Source organism: Myotis brandtii, unplaced genomic scaffold (assembly GCF_000412655.1).
Source record: "Myotis brandtii unplaced genomic scaffold, ASM41265v1 scaffold513, whole genome shotgun sequence".
Lineage (NCBI taxonomy): Eukaryota > Metazoa > Chordata > Mammalia > Chiroptera > Vespertilionidae > Myotis > Myotis brandtii.
Window position 1 is genome coordinate 3,995,623 of NW_005369552.1, and position 18,637 is coordinate 4,014,259.

Sequence of the window (18,637 nt, forward strand, 5' to 3'; positions counted from 1 at the left end):
GGTATAATCGCCCCACAAAGCCTGCTGTTTGGTCGTTCATCTGGTTGTTTTGGTTGTGATGGCCCCTGACTTTATATATTAGGATAAATGCACTGAGTTTTTAGACTTACATATACATACATTTGAGAATCAAAAACAGTTTGGTTTACTTATTTGTTAAACATGAAACTAACATTTATCAGGCAAAATGAATCTGCTTCTTTTACAAGAGAAATAATAGTGGAATCAGAGGCACAATTATCTGAAAATAAAATATAACTCTCTCTTCCATGCTTTATTCACATTCACCTATTTCTCAGCCCTATACTTCCAGTTGTTCAGTATGTACAGAAAAAAAAATTAAACCTTCAATAAACATTTCTCACCAGTTCTGTATGGCTATTTTCTTTGCCCAGAAAAAGTTCTGTGTAAATAGAATATATGTTTGATAAGGAAAGGATAAATTTAACTAAGTCCCCCTTTCTCTGATTTCAGTTTATTTTTATTTAATCTATAAAATTTTAAAAATTTTCATTCCCATAATTTCAACAGAATTTAAAGTTGGTCTGGCTTTATAAACTTCGATTCTTACTTAATGATGTTCTTCCTTCCATTATTTCTTTGAGGATTTAACCATCCATATTTTTAACTGCTTTTGAAAGCACTGTCATTTCTTGGTTCCTCGGGGATCAATTCTTTCTTAGGTAGAGCCCTGGACACTTTCATGAAGTTGGAGGGATTTTTCTCCCACACACGTCTCTATGTGAGTGGTCTCTTAATTGCCTCAACAAAGTCCATTGGAGTCTTCAGATCTGAGCCTTTAGTTTATATTAGCATCTCAGGGATTTTACATTGTGGTGATCCAATTCCAAAGCTCTTGCCCAATCTGTAGTCCTGCTGGCCGTGGGCAAGGGCAACATTCAAATCTCAGTCTTGGTGTCAGGCAGAGCTCCTTCATCCCCACTCACTGTCAGGGGTAAGTCCCTGCACATAACTTCCTGTCTGTCCCAGCCTCTGTGGTGAGGCTGCATTCAGTCCCTTTCTCAAATAGGCCAAAATCTAGCTCTCTGTGCTTATCCAGTGTCAGCTTTCTGCCAACAAATGGTTTAGCTCCTGTCACATCAATGGCTTTTCCTGTATTAATGTTCTGTGGAGAGTTCTCCCATCTGTGAGCTGAATGTTTTGATGAAAACACATGTCAATCTTTCCTGTGTCTATGGAGCAGCTATGTTGTGGGGAACATATTCAGGATTTGCTCACAATAGATCATCTTGACCCAAAAGCTCAGAAAAGAAGGTAGATTTTATTCTTCAGCTTTTGCTTGATCTGAGACTGAACATGAGAGGCCACAAACATCAGAGATCTGGAACTGTGGAGTAAAGAGCTGTGCAAGTATAAGGAGTTAGGACAGGAGAGGCAGTGGAGTGGCAAGGAAGCTCCATTTAGGGGCTAGCAGACATGTGTTCAAGTCACATCCCTGATCCTTACCAGCCTTTGGCCTTCGGTGTAACAAATAACCTCTCAACCTCAGCCAGCATATTTGTGCAATTGTTGAGTTTCTGAGAACCACTGTGGTGATGTTAAAAAAACAGATTCAGTCCCCAAGGTGAGCTGTGGGATTCTGCACCCCAGGCAACCTGATGAACCTGTCCCATGGATCACATCACTGCAAACACTGGTATTGGTAGAGTATACCTAGGCTTCTTTTTCATAAGAGATGCCAATTCCTTGTTGAACTCTTCATGTGTACCCGAATTGCTAATTAAGTTCACCTGGATTATTTAACACATTAATTCTACCTGAAAACTTTCTTTTTTTTTTAATTTGGGGACAAATTAATTTAGCAAGGGAATTGCTGAAGCTACATTGTCTAATAATCAGTATATAGCCTCTTGATAGAGAATATAATTCAAAAAAAGTATAATTAATATACAAGCTTAACTATAAAGTAGACTTGATATTAATTACTACTCCCTCCTTAAGAAATAAGAAAAAAATTAGTAAACCTATGACAGAGTGGCTGAGGAAGAGTCTCTTGGATTTGGAACAAAATAATCTTTCTCATTTATAACCTGGTTTTCATTATCCACTATTTTGTTCAAATTATGGTCCAGCCAGTGGACAGTGGACTAGTCATTTGCCTATAGCAGGATAAGAGTGATAATTCAGGGTTCTCTCTCTTCCTCTCCCCACTCTTTCTGTGTCTTTCTTATTCACAGCTTGCCTGAGATTTTCTGTCCTAACCACATAGGCAAAACATAATATACCTATTGTTGTAGATATTTCTATTCTTAATTTCTTTATATGTAAATTCACAAAATATAAGAAGTTAATAAAATATTGATCCTCTTTCATTCTGCCTTTGAAGTCCACTGCAAAAGTATTCCTTCAAAAGCCTCAAATTCTGTCAGAAGCTGAGATAAGTTAGTCTTTATGTAAACTTGCTCATGGACAGGAAAATCATAATAATCCAGGCTGAATGTTACTAAGAATCCCTGTTCCCTTATTCCAAAGCAATTTCTTTATGATTTTCTTTTTAAAAAAATAATTTTTTTATTTTTTAAATATATTTTTACTGATTTCAGAGAGGAATGGGGAGGGAGAGAGAGATAGAAACATCAAAGATGAGAGAGAATCATTGATTGGCTGCCTCCTGCACTCCCCCTATTGGAGAACAATCACGAAACCTGGGCATGTGGCCTGATGAGGAATCGAACTGTGACCTCCTGGTTCATAGATGGACGCTCAACCATTGAACCACACCGGCCGGGCATCATTTTTATTTTTTAATTACAATTAACATACAATATTATATTGGTTTCAGGTGTACAACCAAGTGATTAGACATTATGTAATTTATTAAGTGATCATCCCATTAATCTTGTACCCATCTGAACAATAATTAGTTATGAGAATATTGTTAACTATATTCCCTATGCTGTACTTTATTCCCATGATTATTTTGTTACTACCAATTTGTACTTCTTAATCCCTTCACCTTTTTCACCCAACGCCTCATCATCCCCTCTCCCATCTGGTAACCATCAAAATTTTCTCTGTATCTATGAGTCTGTTTCTGTTCTGCTTGTTCATTTATTTATTTTTTTAGATTAAATTATTGATAGGTATGTATCTATTGCCATTTTATTCATATTACTTATCTTTTCTTCTTAAAAAAAGACCATTTAACATATCATATAATATTGGTTTGGTGGTGGTGAACTTCTTTAGATTTTTTTTTTATCTGGGAAGCCCTTTATCTGTCCTTCAGTTCTAAATGATAGCATTGCTGGGTAGAATAATCTTGATTGTAGGTTCTTGATTTTCATCACTTTGAATGTTTCTTGCCATCCCTTCTGGACTGAAATGTATCTGTTGAGAAATCAGTTGATAAGTCATCTACTCTTCCCCTAAATTTATTGAGCATCCTTATAACCAGTGTTTTGAACTCTGCTCACTTGTAGGTAACTAACTGTTATTCTCTTGCTGCTTTTAAGATTCTCTCTTTGTCTTTAACCTTTTGTATTTTAATTATGATGTGGTTTGGTGTGTGCCTCTTTGGATTCATCTTGTTTGGAACCTTATACTTCCTGAACTTGCATGTTTATTTCCTTCCCCAGGTTAGGGAATTTTTCCATCATTATTTTTTTGGATAGGTTTTCAATTGCTTGCTCTCTTTCTTCTCCTTCTGGTACCTCCATGATTTGAATGATACACTTGAAGTTGTCCCAGAGGCTCCTTACACAGTCCTTATTTTTTTGGATTGTTTTTCTTCTCATTGTTCTGATTGGGTATTTTTTGCTTCCTTATATTCCAAATCACTATTTTGAACCTCAGCTTTATCTGCTCTACTGTTGATTCCTTGTAAATTATTCTTCATTTCAATTAGTGTATCCTTCATTTTTGACTGGTTCTTTTTTATGGTTTCCATGTCCTTTAAAAAAAAATTTTTTTAATTGATTTTAGAGGAAGGGAAATGGGGAGAGAGATAGAAACATCAATGATGAGAGTGAGCCATTGATCAGTGGCCTCCTGCATGTCCCACACTGGAGACTGAGCCCACAACCTGGCATATGCCCTGATCTGAAATCAAATCTTGACCTCCTTGTTCATATGTAGACCCTCAACCACTGAGCCATGCTGACCAGGCTCCATGTCCTTTTTTATGCTGTTGAAGTGCTCTCTAAGTTCATCTACTCTGCCCCTAAATTTATTGAGCATCCTTATAACCAGTGTTTTGAACTCTGCACTTAGTAGGTCACTTGTCTCCATTTGGTTTTCTTTCACTGTTGTGTTCTGTTCTTTCATTTGGGACATATTTCTTTGTCTCCTCATTTTGGCAGCCTCCTTGTGTTTGTTTCTATGTATTAGGTAGAGCTTCTGTGTCTCCTGGGCTTGGTAGAGTGGACTAAAGTAGTAGATGTCCTGTAGGGTCCTGTGGCATAGTCTCTCAATTCACCTGAGCTGGGCACTCCAGATGCACATGCCTGTGTTGGCTGTGTACACCCTCCTGTTATAGTTGAGTCAATCCACTGCAAAGAACGGCTGTGACCACGGTGGAGGATCAGCTGTGCAGGGGCCCAACCTATGGAGCAGGACTTACTTCAGTGAGGCTCTGGTGCCCGTTGAGTTCTGCCCTTGAATGTGTCAATTATGGAGGTGGTTGGATGGTACTTTGACATAGTTTGAAGCTATCCACTGGGTGCTCTGGCTCTAGGACAGTGACAGCGAACCTATGACACGCGTGTCAGAGGTGACACTCGAACTCATTTTTTTGGTTGATTTTTCTTTGTTAAATGGCATTTAAATATATAAAATAAATATCAAAAATATAAGTCTTTGTTTTACTATGGTTGCAAATATCAAAAAATTTCTATATGTGACACAGCACCAGAGTTAAGTTAGGGTTTTTCAAAATGCTGACACGCCGAGCTCAAAAGGTTCGCCATCACTGCTCTAGGAGGTACAGGCCAATGTCAGCCACTGCCTGTGTTCTGTCCGGGGCCACTTGGCATGAGTGACAGAGTGATCTGCAGATGATTGCTACTTGTGCTGTACTTGAAGTTACCTAGGAGAGGCCAAACTGTGAACCAAGGCTGGCTGCCACTAGTACCTGGTTTGGGGACACTTAACAAGAAGTATGGGGCACACTGAGTCCAGATACTGCTTCTTTGAGAGACTTTATGAAAGTCTGAAGCATGAGGCAAGAGAGGTCATTTGTATGGAAATGTCACTAGAAATGGCTTGGATAGCCCCAAAAGTTGGTGGGGCAGGGTCTCAGGGAATCACCAAGGTGGGTAAATAATGATAGCCTTATTGATGAAGACTCAGATATGGCACCTGCCTTCTGGCTTTCTGGGGAGAGGGCTCAGAAAAGGAACAATGCCCTCTGCCGGCACTTTTGCCTGGCAGAAACTTGTCCCTCCAGCTCTCACCCTAATGTCAGACACTTCAGTTCCTCCCCATATGTTCCTGGTGCCTTTTGAGCTGCTGTTTCAGTGCTTAAGCTCAGAGGGATTGAGTCTAAGTAAGTATATGTGCAGGCCCTTTAAGAGGAACTGCCTGGGACTCCATCTGCTCTCGGTCTTACTCAGCCACAATCCTTGATGGTTTTTAAAGCCAGAAATTATGGGACTTGTCTTCCTGGTCCTGGAACCCCAGGCTGGGGGCTTGATGTGTGGGGCTGATACCCTTGCTCATCAGGGGGAACTCCACAACTGAGATATCCCTCCTGATTTTTATCTACCACATATGGGTTTTGGATCATCCTGGTCTGTGTCTCCACCTATCCTACCAGTCTCAATGGATTTCTTCTTAATAGCTTTATTTTTAGGATTTTTTGTTGTTGTTAAGCTAGATATCAGGTAGTTCTGAATGATGGTTCTGTAGTTTAGTTGAATTGTGATGTAGTTGTGGGAAGATGCAAGTACCACATTTACCTAGGCTGCCATCTTGACCAAAAGCTGTTTTCTGTTTCCCACTTAAAAATGCTACTCTTACTGCAATAAATAAAGCTAAAAATTATCTACTAAGAGATATAAGTTGCCCTCCGTAAGAGCACAGGATTATGTGGATGCTATGGCTTTTATGCATTGTTTGTGTGAATTGCAAGTTTTGCAAAGAGTAATGCATGAGAAAATTACCTGTAGAGATAGAGCATACAGTATGATAAGCCAACATGGGCCACCTTACCCCACATGGAGTCTACCTGGATTTTAGAAGAAGCTATCTCCCATGGTAGATAGCTTCAAGAAAAAATGTCAACATAAGCCCTAGTTGGTTTGGCTCAGTGGATAGAGTGTTGGCCTGTGGACTGAAGGGTCCTGAGTTCTATTCCAGTCAGAGGTGTGTACCTCAGTTACAGGCTTGATCCCCAGCCTTGGTCAAAACTTATTATTTTGGATTTTTATGTCACAATCATATCCTTCATGAACATTTATAGTTTTATTTCTTCTCTTCCAATATTTATACCATTGATTGGCTTGCCTTGCCTTACTGTGTTTGCTAAGTTCTCCAAGTAGAATGTTGAACATGTGCGATAGTAGTGGCATTGCTGTCCTGTTCCCGATCTCAAAGGGAAAGCCTTAAAAAATTCACCATCAAGTGCATTATATGCTATGAGGTTTTATAGATATCCTTAATTAAATCAAGTAAATTACCTTCTATTTTTAGTTTGCATAGTTATTTTAAAGTAAGGGTCTGATGGTTTCATCTCTGAAGCCCCTGTCATAAGCAAAGTTAAAGACAAGTGACAAAGTGGGAAAAAATATTTGTGAGTTACAGAACAGAGGACTAACCTCCCTAAGGAATTCTGGTAACATTTCCAGGTCCAATTTTCTCGCACAGTTCCAAACAGGCTGTCAGGAAGAAAAGTTTCACCAGCCCATACACACAAATAAGTGAGTTTTTCATAGAGATAACTGTATTCATTTCAAAGGATTGTGTTTTCTTCTGTGGATATGCTCTCTCTAATTTTTAACAAGTAAAGACTCTTTTTTCTAATAAATCAATATCATAATACATGGTAATTTAAGATTTATAATGTTCTTATTTGATAGTCTAAAATATTAGTAACTTTTTGCAGGTCCCTCTAAATTCTTTACTTGATTTGACTGGTCTAGGAAACCTTTGACCTTATGTATATGGATTACATTCAGGGTAATGACAGAGAAAAATAAGCAGTGCACTAAGGAGATAAGCAGAAGAGGGACCTTTAGAAAATATGGAGAAGGATGAAGTAAACCAGGGCAGTGAGATTTCACAAAGCCAAGGAACAAATAGGTTTCAACCTATAGGTTTGCTGATTCAAATGCTGCAAAGAACTAAGTAAAGTAGAGACTTTAAAATGCCTATATGCTAAGTGAAATAAGCCAGTCAATGAAGGAAAAATACCACATGATCTTACTCATTCATGGATAATAAAGACCATTATAAACTTATGAACAATAATAGATACAGAGGCAGAGCTGCCTCAAACAGTTTGGAAGGACTTGGATGCATGCATATAAGCATAACCAATGGACATAAGACACTGGGGGTAGGCGAGGCCAGGGGATTGTCAAGGGCGGGGGAAAAAAAGGAGACATATGTAATACTTTTTGTAATACTTTAAGCAATAAAACAATAAAAAATAAATAAATAAAATGCCTATTGCATCTAGTGACAAAGAAGATATTAGTGACTCTAGTTAAATAATTTTAGTGGAGCAGCAAGGCCAAAAATGAATGCTGTGAATTTAAGAAAGAAAGCGTGATGAGGACTGGAGACACTGGCTTGTACGATTTTTTTCTGATAATTTAATTTTAAAGGGAAAAGTGTGTTTTAGCTTTAGTGTGGATATAGGATTTGGGTTGATTGGTTGCTTGGTTGGTTTGTTTGTTTTGAAGATGGAAGCTGATTGAATAAGATTACTGTTAATAGAAAAACCAGTGGAGGGACAAGGATTTTGAAAATATAAGAGATAACAGAAATGATTAATGGAGAGGGATTCTGAGAAAATGAGATTAAATGGAATTCTATAGAATACAAATGGAAGGCTTCTCTGCAGGCAGGAAAGGTGACCTTCATCCTTTATGCATCATAAAGGAAGGGTGTAGGGCCTCAGCCTAGGACTGTGTGGCTTCTGCACAGCTCTTCATCAGTAGTCTCTGTGAGTGGTGCCCACACTTGTAAGAGGTACATCCTTCCCAGTTCACAAGCAGGCAGGTTAATTTGGAAGTCAATGGGACTAGAATTTGCAAGAACTACAATCAAGGAGAATAACTAGGGAAAGTCCCTTGAGACAGAGCAGTTAATGAATCAGAGCGGAATTAGGAGAGAGAGGGAAGCAAAAGGAAAAAAGGTACCACCTTCTCTCCTCCCTACATTTCATGTGCCAGAGTTCCATTAGGCTTCACCCTTTCCAAGTTATTCTTCCTTCACCTACCAGAGCCTTCATTCTCTGAGCTCACTGTGCTCAGGAAGGTTTTAAGAAGAAGACAATCTCTCAAACTCATGCAGAACAAGAGAGGTATTTAAGTTCTATAAAAAGGATTTTAATCTAAAAGAACACATCTCTAAAGATGAAGTTAAGCAGTTTACTGGTCATAGAAGAGATCTTTATGGAAGATAAGACTTTCTTGTGCCTTTATATATAATTTAGAACCCACCAGGGACCATGACATTTAGTTTGTGACCTAGGTAACAACACCCAATCAAGGGGTACATGGAGCTGAAATCCATCCCTGGTGAGGGTGATATTGACAATTTGAAATTCTATTTTCCCCCCTAATTTAAATCAACATGTATTAAGCCTATACTCTGTACCACAAAATTAGACATCATTTCCCCAAATCTGACTATTCAAAGATCAGGCAGCCATCTGAGGAGGGAAATGGGGTGATCATTTCTGCAGTAAATCTGTGAGTAGGATCCTGAGGGATCTTAACCAGCCAGAGGTGGTCACTTTGTTTCAGAAGAACAGGACAGAGAGTGGGGCTTAGAGAAATTCAGTCAAGACAGGAGTCTTTGAAATGAGAAGGAGGTGAAGGAAATATGTGCTTGGAACTGAATCTGAATCCTATACATTTGGGTTGATAAGGCCACACAACCCTGTCAGGGCAGGAAGGACCAAACAAAAGCAGAAAATTTCTAAGTTTAAAAACAATGACTGACAGGCTAACTTCTCTCCACACACCTTAACATAAAAGCTTCTTTTTTGTTGTTGTTGTTTTGTTTTTTCTATAACTATAATAAAATTAATTTCTCAGGCAAGAGATCATTTGTTTAGGAATTAGTAGTTTTATAATCGCCCTTGTTTTTCCCTTTAGTGATTTTTTATTGTTGACTATTATAAATGTCTCCCATTTTTCCCCCTTTACCTCCTACTCAACCCCTCCCCAACCACCAGGTCTTCACTACCCTATTGTCCATGTCCATGGGCTATGCATATAAGTATATTACATTATTTGGTTTTTCTTTCCTCATGCCCCCACCCCAACATTGAGGTATGTCAATCTGTTCTATGCCTCCATGCTTCTGGTCTTATTTTGTTGGTTAATTCATTTTGTTCTTTACAATCCACAAATAAGTGAGATCATGTGATGTTTGTCTTTCTCAGTTTGTCTTATGTCACTTAGCATAATAGTCTCCAGGTCCAAACATGCTGTCCCAAAAGGGAAAAGATCCATCTTTTTTTACAGCTGTATAATATTCCATTGTGTGAATGTCCCTCAGTTTTATTATCCATTCATCAACTGATGGGCACTTGGGCTGTTTCTAAATCTCAGATATTGTAAATAATGCTGCTATGAACATAGGGATACATATATTCTTTCTGATTGGTGTTTCGTGGTTTTTAGAATATATTCCAAGAAGTGGGATTGCTGGGTCAAATGGAAGTTCTATTTTTAATTTTTTGAGGATACTCCATAGTGTTCTTTATAGTATCTGTATTCCCACCAGCAGTGAACTAGTAATCCCATTTCTCCACATCCTTGCCAGTACAGGTTGTTTGTTGACTTATTGATGACAGCCATCTGAAAGGTATGAGATGATATCTCATTTTGGTTTTAATTTTCATTTCTCTGATGATTAGTGACTTTGAGCATTTTTTCATATGTCTCTTGGCCATGTGTATGTCTTCTTTGGAGAAGTGTTTATTCATGTCCCCTGCCCATTTTTCAATTGGATTGTTTGTATTCCTTTTGTTGAGTTGTATGAGTAGATTATATATTTTGGAGATTAACACCTTATCAGATGTATCCTTGGCAAATATGTTCTGCTATACAGTGCATTCCCTTTTCATTTTGATGGTGGTTTATTTTGCTGTGCAGAAGCTTTTTATTTTTATGTAGTCCCATTTGTTTATTTTTTTCTTTGTTTCTCTTACCTTGGGAGTTGTATCAGCAAAAATTCTGCTACATAAGATGTTACTGCCTATGTTTTCTCCTAGGAATTTTATGGTTTCATGGCTTACATTAAGTCTTTTATCCATTTTGAGTTTATTCCTGGTATGGTGTAAATTGGTGGCCTAGTTTAATCTTTTTGTATATGTCTGTCCAATTTTACCAATACCATTTGTTGAAAAGACTGTCTTGACTCCATTGTATGTTCTTGCCTCCTTTGTCAAATATTAATTGACCACAATGGGGTGTGTCAATTTCTGGGTTCTCTATTCTGTTCCATTGGTCTATATGCCTGTTCTTGTGACAGTGCCAGGCTGTTTAGATTATAATGGCTTTGTAATATAGTTTGATATCCGGTATTATGATCCCTCCAACATTTTTCTTTTTTCTCAAGATTGCTGAGGCTATTCAGGGTATTTTATGGTTCCATATACATTTTTGGAGTATTTGTTCTAGTTTTGTGAAGTATGCCATTGGTATTTTAATAGGGATTGCTTTGACTATATAGATTGCTTTGGGTAATCTGAACATTTTAATGATGTTAATTATTCCAATCCATGAACCTGGTATACCTTTCCACTTGTTTGTATCTTCTTCTATTTCTTTTTCAATGTCCTATCGTTTTTCAAGTACAGGTTTTTTAACTCCTTGCTTAGTTAAGTTTATTTGTAGGTAACTTATTTTTTGTTGTTGTTGCAATGGTAAATTTGTGGGAGGGGTCTCCCCTCTGAATTGCTGACAGTGGGGCTCAATCCCAACCTCATCATGTCAGCTGTTATACAGGTGCTGACAGAACAGAACAAGACACAGCAGGACCAAACCAAAAACACCACAAAAATCAAGCTATACAAAGCAACAACAACAACAACAACAACAGGAAAGACTAAGAAGGAAAAAGAAGGGAAAGCAAAGCAAAGAAAAACTAAAAAGAATACTAAAAGACATGAGACCAAAGACTTATATTGGATATAAAGAAAATGTGAGAAAGAAGAAGAAGAAGAAATGGCAATATGGAAACAAGAAGGAAGCTAAAAGAACTACTATAGAAAGAAAAACAAACAAACAAACAAACAAAAAACACTCACAAACACACACACACACGAAACAAAAGCAGCATGGCTAGCATTGCTCAGTGGTTGGGCATCAACCTATGAACCAGGAGGTCATGGTTCTATTCCCAGTCAGTGTACATGCCCGGGTTGCCGGCTTGATTTCCATTGTGGGGTGTGCAGGAGGTAGCTGATCAATGATTCTCTCTCATTGTTGATGTTTCTATTTCCCTCTCCCTCTCTGAAATCAATAAAAATATATTTAAACACACTCACACTCACACACTCAAAAAACTTTGAGTGTGCTATTTGTAAATCTCATTTGATTTTGCTCTGATGTTGTTGACTCTAGTCCATTGGTGAGTCTATCCTGGGCCTCCTGGAAACTTCTCTGTTGCAGGTTAACGTGAGCCACTGTCTTTTTCTGGCCCTGGGCAACCTGATTGAGGTCCGATATGTTGAAGCCCCTAGTAGTCCAGTGAGCCAGGACTTCTTATCCCAGAGGCTGGGTCTGCCTCTAGTCTCACACCCTAATTTTCCCTGTTTTGAGTTGTTCTCCCTTCCCCCACAGAGCTGGGCTCTGCAGGAGTATCCTGGTCTTGGCTGTTGGGGGGGTGGGGGTGCTTCCTCTCTTTCAAGGTCTCAGCTCAGCCTGGTTTGTTGGCACCTCCTCTCTGCCACCTGCAGAGGCACGGATTTCCAACCCAGGGCTGTTTGCCCTTGCCTGTTTGATTTTGCTCTGATGTTGTTGACTCTAGTCCATTGGTGAGTCTATCCTGGGCCTCCTGGAAACTTCTCTGTTGCAGGTTAACGTGAGCCACTGTCTTTTTCTGGCCCTGGGCCATCACAGGTCAGGTCAGAAGCAGCTGTTTTGCTGGTGGGAAAGAGGGCACCTTCCCTGTGTTCTAGGTAGGCAGGGCTCATCCTCTTCCTGGTCATACTGTTCAACCCCCTTTCTGCTCACCAGCACAAGTTCCTCCAAGAAATGAAGGGTCCCCCAGATTCAATATTGGGCGTGTCCTTCAGACCCCTCCAGTGTAGGCTCGCCCTAAGCGCCATTGCATGGTCCTTCCCACTGCTCAGGAGGAACTTCTCAGGCTGCACAATGGCAGGGTGCTAGTGCTACTCTATCCAGGGACTTCACACCAGGCTTCCACGGCTGTACCCACTCTGCAATCTCCACATCCAGTGCCCTTGGGGCCACATCTCTCCGTCCCAGGCACTCCCATCTCACCCACGGATCTGCAGTCTCTTCAGTCTCCTCAGGTCCTCAGTTCTAGTAGGTCCAGGGTGGGGGAGGCTGTATCTATCTCTCTGGCCTTCAGTGCAGTTCTTGCCCCTGAGCTCTGGAAGTGGATACGAACAGTGGGGCTCTAAGGCAGTGGTGGCAGCACAGTAACAGTGGTGGTGGATAAGTCTACAGCAGGGGTGATAGCCCTGCTGTGTCAGTGGCAGTCGTGAAGAGGTCCCACCGGTGTCTACTTAGGCGCATAGTCCTGGTTAGTGTCCTTGGAGGTTGCTCGGCCCAGGGCAGGGTGCACGTGGGTTCGGGCCCAGGCTGCAGTGAGTCCGGGTGGTGGCAACTCTGGGTGCCTAGCTGCTGCTGCTCCCTGCAGCCTCCTCCCAAAGAGGACCTTATAAACTCTTCAAGATGGATGTCTTCAAGCCAGAGACATGCCCAGGGAGTGGCTGTGGAGGTAGCAGCTGCTCCTTGTCCAGGGGAGCGTACACCATTGGACTGTCCCTAACACACACACACCCATGCATGTCCACACACTCCCCCTCTCACTCTGGTCTTACCAGCCCATGTTGGCATCAACATAAAAGCTTCTAAGGAACACTTTACTAGTTTCCTTCAAATAAACATTAAATCATCTACCTGCAAAGATCAGCTTTTAATCACACTAATAATCTTCCCAGAAGTAGGAGAGCTTCTGGCAGGTGGACTCAGCAAACGAGCTGGATTCACCTTGGTGTCATGTCAGAACTATTCTGAGTGGTGCTGCTGCTCCTCTCAGAGATCCTAGCCCCTGAGCTCCCACTTTGGGAAGTTTACATCTTGAAAGGGGCTTTCTTCAATTTCTCGTTTATTCCCAACAAACCCATTCATTTATTCATTCACTTATTCATTAAAATCATTACTGAGCATAAAGTAAGTACCAGGCACTAAATAAAACAAGAAGGATTTAGGATACAAAGGGCAGGGAGTAGGGAATAGATTGCATTTCATTATTTTCCTATCATAAAATTTATACCTTGAGATGCCTCAGGAAGACATTCTCAGGTGAAAGATGGGGAATTAGGAGAAATGCAATCAACCATTTCTGTTTGTACATGGTCAGCCCTTCCCCTCCTTTCCCCTCACCCATACTAGCTACATGTAACCCAATATTTCTGGGAGAAGAAAATAATCTCTATCCTTCCTGTCTGTGACAGCTAATTGCTTGTCTCCCTCTAAGGAAGTCTGCGTCTGTGTAGTAGATATTTAGTTGGGTCCAGCCTTCAAAGGACTCAAGTTTATCTTTATGGTAACCCCATAAGGGAGCATAATCTAAGCCCTTCAAAATATTTTACCCAGCCTCAGCTTTCTACTTCAAAATTGTATTTAATCAAATATTTAATCACCTCCTCTAGATCATTCAGAAAATATTATTAGTATTTTATAGGTTATGAAGGTATTTTCATTGCTTATTTATCATTTACAATTCCCCCATTAGCTTTCAAAAGAGATTTGAGGCTGCCTAAGATATAAACTGCATATGTCATATGGTTTTTAAAATATAATAGTATAAAGAAGTAAAGGAAGCTTTATGATAGTCCCTATTTTTTCTTTCATAGAAGTCACATTAAAAAATCATGCAATGCTAAGGTACAGCAAGCTTACACTTGGTACTAGAGCTTCCTTATTAAAGTCCTGATTTCTTACCTTGTGTTGAACTTGCCTGTATGCCAACATTAACTGAGGGATCCCCATGGGCCAGGCACTATCCAGTACTTTACAAGCATTAACTTGTCTCACTCCTGAAACACACCCATTGGGGGGATATCATCAACTTTATTTTAAATGAAAGAAAACTCAAGATTAAAGAGCTTAAGTAGCTTGCTCAAAATTTACACAGCTAGTGAGTGGCTGAGAGAATGCTCATCCAGGTAGGTCTGATGGTCTCCAGAGCACTTTATTGCTAATCAATATATTTTTATTTATTTTAATTTTATTAAATTTATTGGGATGAAATTGATTAATACGAATATATGTTTCAAGTGCACAATTCTATAATACATCATCTGTATATTGCATGATGTGTTCAATTCCCAAAGTCTAGTCTCCTCCATCACCATATATTTGAACCGTTTATCCTCTTCCACCTTCTCCTTCCCCCCTTCTGGTAACCTCCATATTTTTGTCTGTTTCTATGCATTTGTTTTGTTTATTAGTTTGTTGCTTTCTGTTTTATATCTCACATATGAGTGAAATCATAAATATTGGGTAGCAACCTATTAGTGGATGGGTCATAAGATCAATTTCGAAGCTTGTAATCCCTTTTCAAGCAAATATGATAGAATAACAATGATCAGAGTGCATCCCACAAAGTAAAAACAAGTAATATTTCAAGAAATTTTATTTACAGTCTGTGTGTAAAATTTATATGTGATACAAAATTTATTTCTAACTATGAATTACTATCTTAAAAAATGTCAAAGCTGCTACACTAAAATATATTGACCCTCACTCACACACATTCCAAACATAGGAGGACTACTAGTTTTCATAAATTTGCTTTCTACAGAAATCTTTATAAGAAATAAGTTAAGAGATTTAAAAATCCATGACTCAGTATACATGTCCCCATGGGAAGCAACTTCACAAGCCAACCCAGAAGCAGAAAAAGTTTTCCTAAAATAGTCAGATCTGACTGGTCCTGGGCCTATTTGCTGATAGTAAATCATTCATCCACCACTGCAGCAATAGTGGAGAAAATAGATTTTTCTTTTGTAAGAACAAAAGTCCAGAGATTTCAGGAAAGCATTTGAGAGCCATGCTCTCCACTCAGGGAAGACCCACAGCTTCTGGGGAGAATGTGCACTGTTACATCTGGCCGCTCCCAAGAGGGCCAGATTCTCCTCTTCTATGCCTTTGCTGCCTAAAGGACTAAAACTCAAGTAATCCAATACTCCACTCATTCCCTAACGATTTCACTAAAAGGTTAACATTAACTTGTAATTCACACATAGCTTTAGTGCTGGAAATCAAACTCCTGCCCTAAAACAAAGGCACTATTTCTTAAACAATGAGGGCCAGCAGGCTTCACATACTTTAGGAGAACTTGGTGATCATTCTGCTGGGAGAACACCTTGCTACAAGGCAGCTGTCTTAGAGGGCCCAGCTCTCACAAAGGCATTTTCCTAAGATCCAGAGTCAAAGTGCTTTCATGTTTTCAGTCTCCATTTCTTCATCTTTACATGTAGATATTAACACCAATCACACCAAGTTGCTATTAAATGAAATAATTAGGAGACACCCGCCACAAAGTAGATGATGCTTCACAAAGGTTTGTTCTCTGTCCTTCTGCCATATTAAAAACATTGTCATACCAATCCAAGGAAATTCCTGGCCATGATGCCAAACTTCAATGTTGTGGCTAGAGACACTTTGCCAACACCCCTCTCCCCTTTCCATGAGTCATACTGAACTGTAGCCATGCCTGAGTCTACACTCTTCTAAATCAATTTCTGTGAAGTTTCATGTTGTACTCCTTTTAAAAAATACATGACTTCCACCATTCTACCAGAATATGTATAAAGAACACATCTCTTTACTTCCTGGAAAAGTACTCTTTCAAAATTGCAAGAATGTCTCTTACATCTAAGTTTCTGGAATTTCTTGGTCATCTTATGGTCAGAAATAGTTAAACTCTGTAAATGTTATCTTTCCTTTCTGGGTTTCTTCATTTAATGTAGCAGCTGTTCAACTTTCATTCATCTTCTCTTATGTTCCCTGCCCAAGAAGATGATTTTTAGTTCATTCTCATAGGGGACTTATGCTTCTTGAAATGTAGGTTCCTTATTCAATTGATATTCTCATAACACAGTGATTAAGATGGCCCTGTGGAGTCAGGGGGATAACTCAAATCTGCCCTTTGTGACTTCCCAGATGGATGACTGTATTTACCCCTCAAACATATGTATATTTATCTCAAGAATAACTGAGATAAACCACTGTGCCAACCACCTAGCACACAGTGAGCTCAATGAGATATTGTTACTTACTATTATCTCCTTATTCAAGTGTTTTTCTGGATTTCTAAGTTATACTTACACTGTCTTTTGCATATGTATTTTTTGTTACAAGTCACTACAAATCCTTCTTGTAAAAGATTAATGAGTAAATAAATCCAGCAATTTGATCCTGTGAGCTCACAGTTTAGCCTTTCTGTTTCTAGGAGTGGATTTGATTTTCTACAAAAGTAGAACAATTGCTTCGGTATTGCTTAGTTAGACTTCCTGAAGTGACTTCAAAATAAGCCTTGATTCCATTCTTGGTGTAGCTGATGTTAGATATGATTGCAATTGTTCATAGAAATTGTGCATTATGAATAACACCAGACAAACTCAACTCATAGGGTTTTGTGAAAATTAAATGGGGCAACATGAAAAGAGTTTGGACATATTAATGCTTTCTTGCTATTACATAAGATTTGTGTCCTCTCTTTCACACAGATTTTGCACTGACTGAAGACAGTGTAATCACTCCTTTGTGCCAAAAAGGATATTTCCCCTGTGGGAATCTGACCAAGTGCTTGCCGCGTGCTTTTCATTGCGATGGTGTGAACGATTGTGGGAATGGTGCTGATGAGGAGAACTGTGGTGAGGACTCCCGCTCAGCTCCATATGTGTACCCCATTTTGTGAACCCCCAAACTGTGGGTGAATCAGATAATAATTATAATGAAGTGGAAAACATGGTTTGTTATTCTATAGGGAAACCCTTTGTAACACAAATAATCGCTCCCAAATTTATTTATGACTAGAGGCCTGGTGCACGAATTTGTGCATGGGTCAGGTCCCTCTGGGTGGCCTGCAGGGATTGGGTCAAAACCCACAGTCCAATGCCTCCTTCAGCTCCTACCTGCCACTTCCGCTCATCCCAGCCCCACTGTGCCTGCCGCAGGCTCGTGCCCAATCATTCCTGATCAGGAGAGGCTCGCGCTGCTGCAGAAGCACTCACCAGCCATGAGCCCTGTGTCTAGCACCCTCCCAAGAAGAGTTGCCTGCGGGATCGGGCTGAAACTGGCTCTCCAACATCCCCTTAGGGATTCCAGATTGTGAGAGGGTGCAGGCCAGTCTGAGGGACCTCACCAGTGTACGATCGGGCAGGGGAGGGGCCCCGGGAGGGCTCCAGGGGGTGTCCAGCCCATCTGACTCAGTCCCAATCGGCCAGACCCCACCAGCAAGCTAACCTACCTGTCAGAGTATCTGTCCCCTGGTGGTCAGTGCACGTCATAGCAAGTGGTTGAGCAGACTTAGCATATCATTAGCATATTACACTTTGATTGGTTGTTTTGTTGTTCTGCCGTTCGATCTATTCGCATATTACCCTTTTATTATATAGGACTAAAGGCTCAGTGCATGAATTCATGCATGGGTGGAGTCCAGCCGGCCCAGCCCCAATCGGGACAGATTGGGGCCTGGCCTTTTGGGAGAAGGAGACTGTGGGAGATTGGCCAGCTGTGGGGAGGGGCCATGGGCAATTGGCCGGCGGGCCCTACCCCCAATTGGGGTGAGGTGGTCTCTTGGGGGCAGGGCCAGCCATGGGGAGGGGCTGTGGGCAGTGGGTTTGCCAGCCACGCCCCCAAATGGGGTGGGGGGGCAATCGGGGGCAGTTGGCTGGCCAGCCCCACCCCTTATCGGGGTGGGGGGGCTGATCCTGGTTGGGGCCAGGTGGGGGGAGGGGCTGCAGGAGGTTGGCCAGCCGGCCCCACCCCCTGATCAGGCCAGTTCACTGGCCACAGTGGGTGTCATAGCAACTGGTTGTCTGGTCGTTAAGTCATTCTGGTCACTGGCTTTTTATATATATATATAGATAATTATCTGAACTTTCATATACAAAGGTTGTTTAAAATAGAAACACAGTATTACAAAGCATTATATTTGATAAAAATTATATTTTAAATTCTACTTGGATACACATATTTTAATTTTAAATGCCTTTCTATAACTACCTTGT

General features: G+C 40.3%; 1 protein-coding gene across 2 annotated transcripts in view; it reads left to right on the forward strand.

Annotated features, from left to right (window-relative positions):
- The window catches only part of RXFP2 (relaxin/insulin-like family peptide receptor 2), a 66,569-nt gene that overhangs the window by 3,319 nt on the left and 44,613 nt on the right, over positions 1-18,637 (forward strand). For both annotated transcript variants that reach the window (XM_014548537.1, XM_014548538.1), the window contains exon 2: positions 17,132-17,278. In XM_014548537.1, coding sequence (XP_014404023.1) covers positions 17,132-17,278 — 147 coding nt within the window. The remainder of the gene's footprint in view (positions 1-17,131; positions 17,279-18,637) is intronic.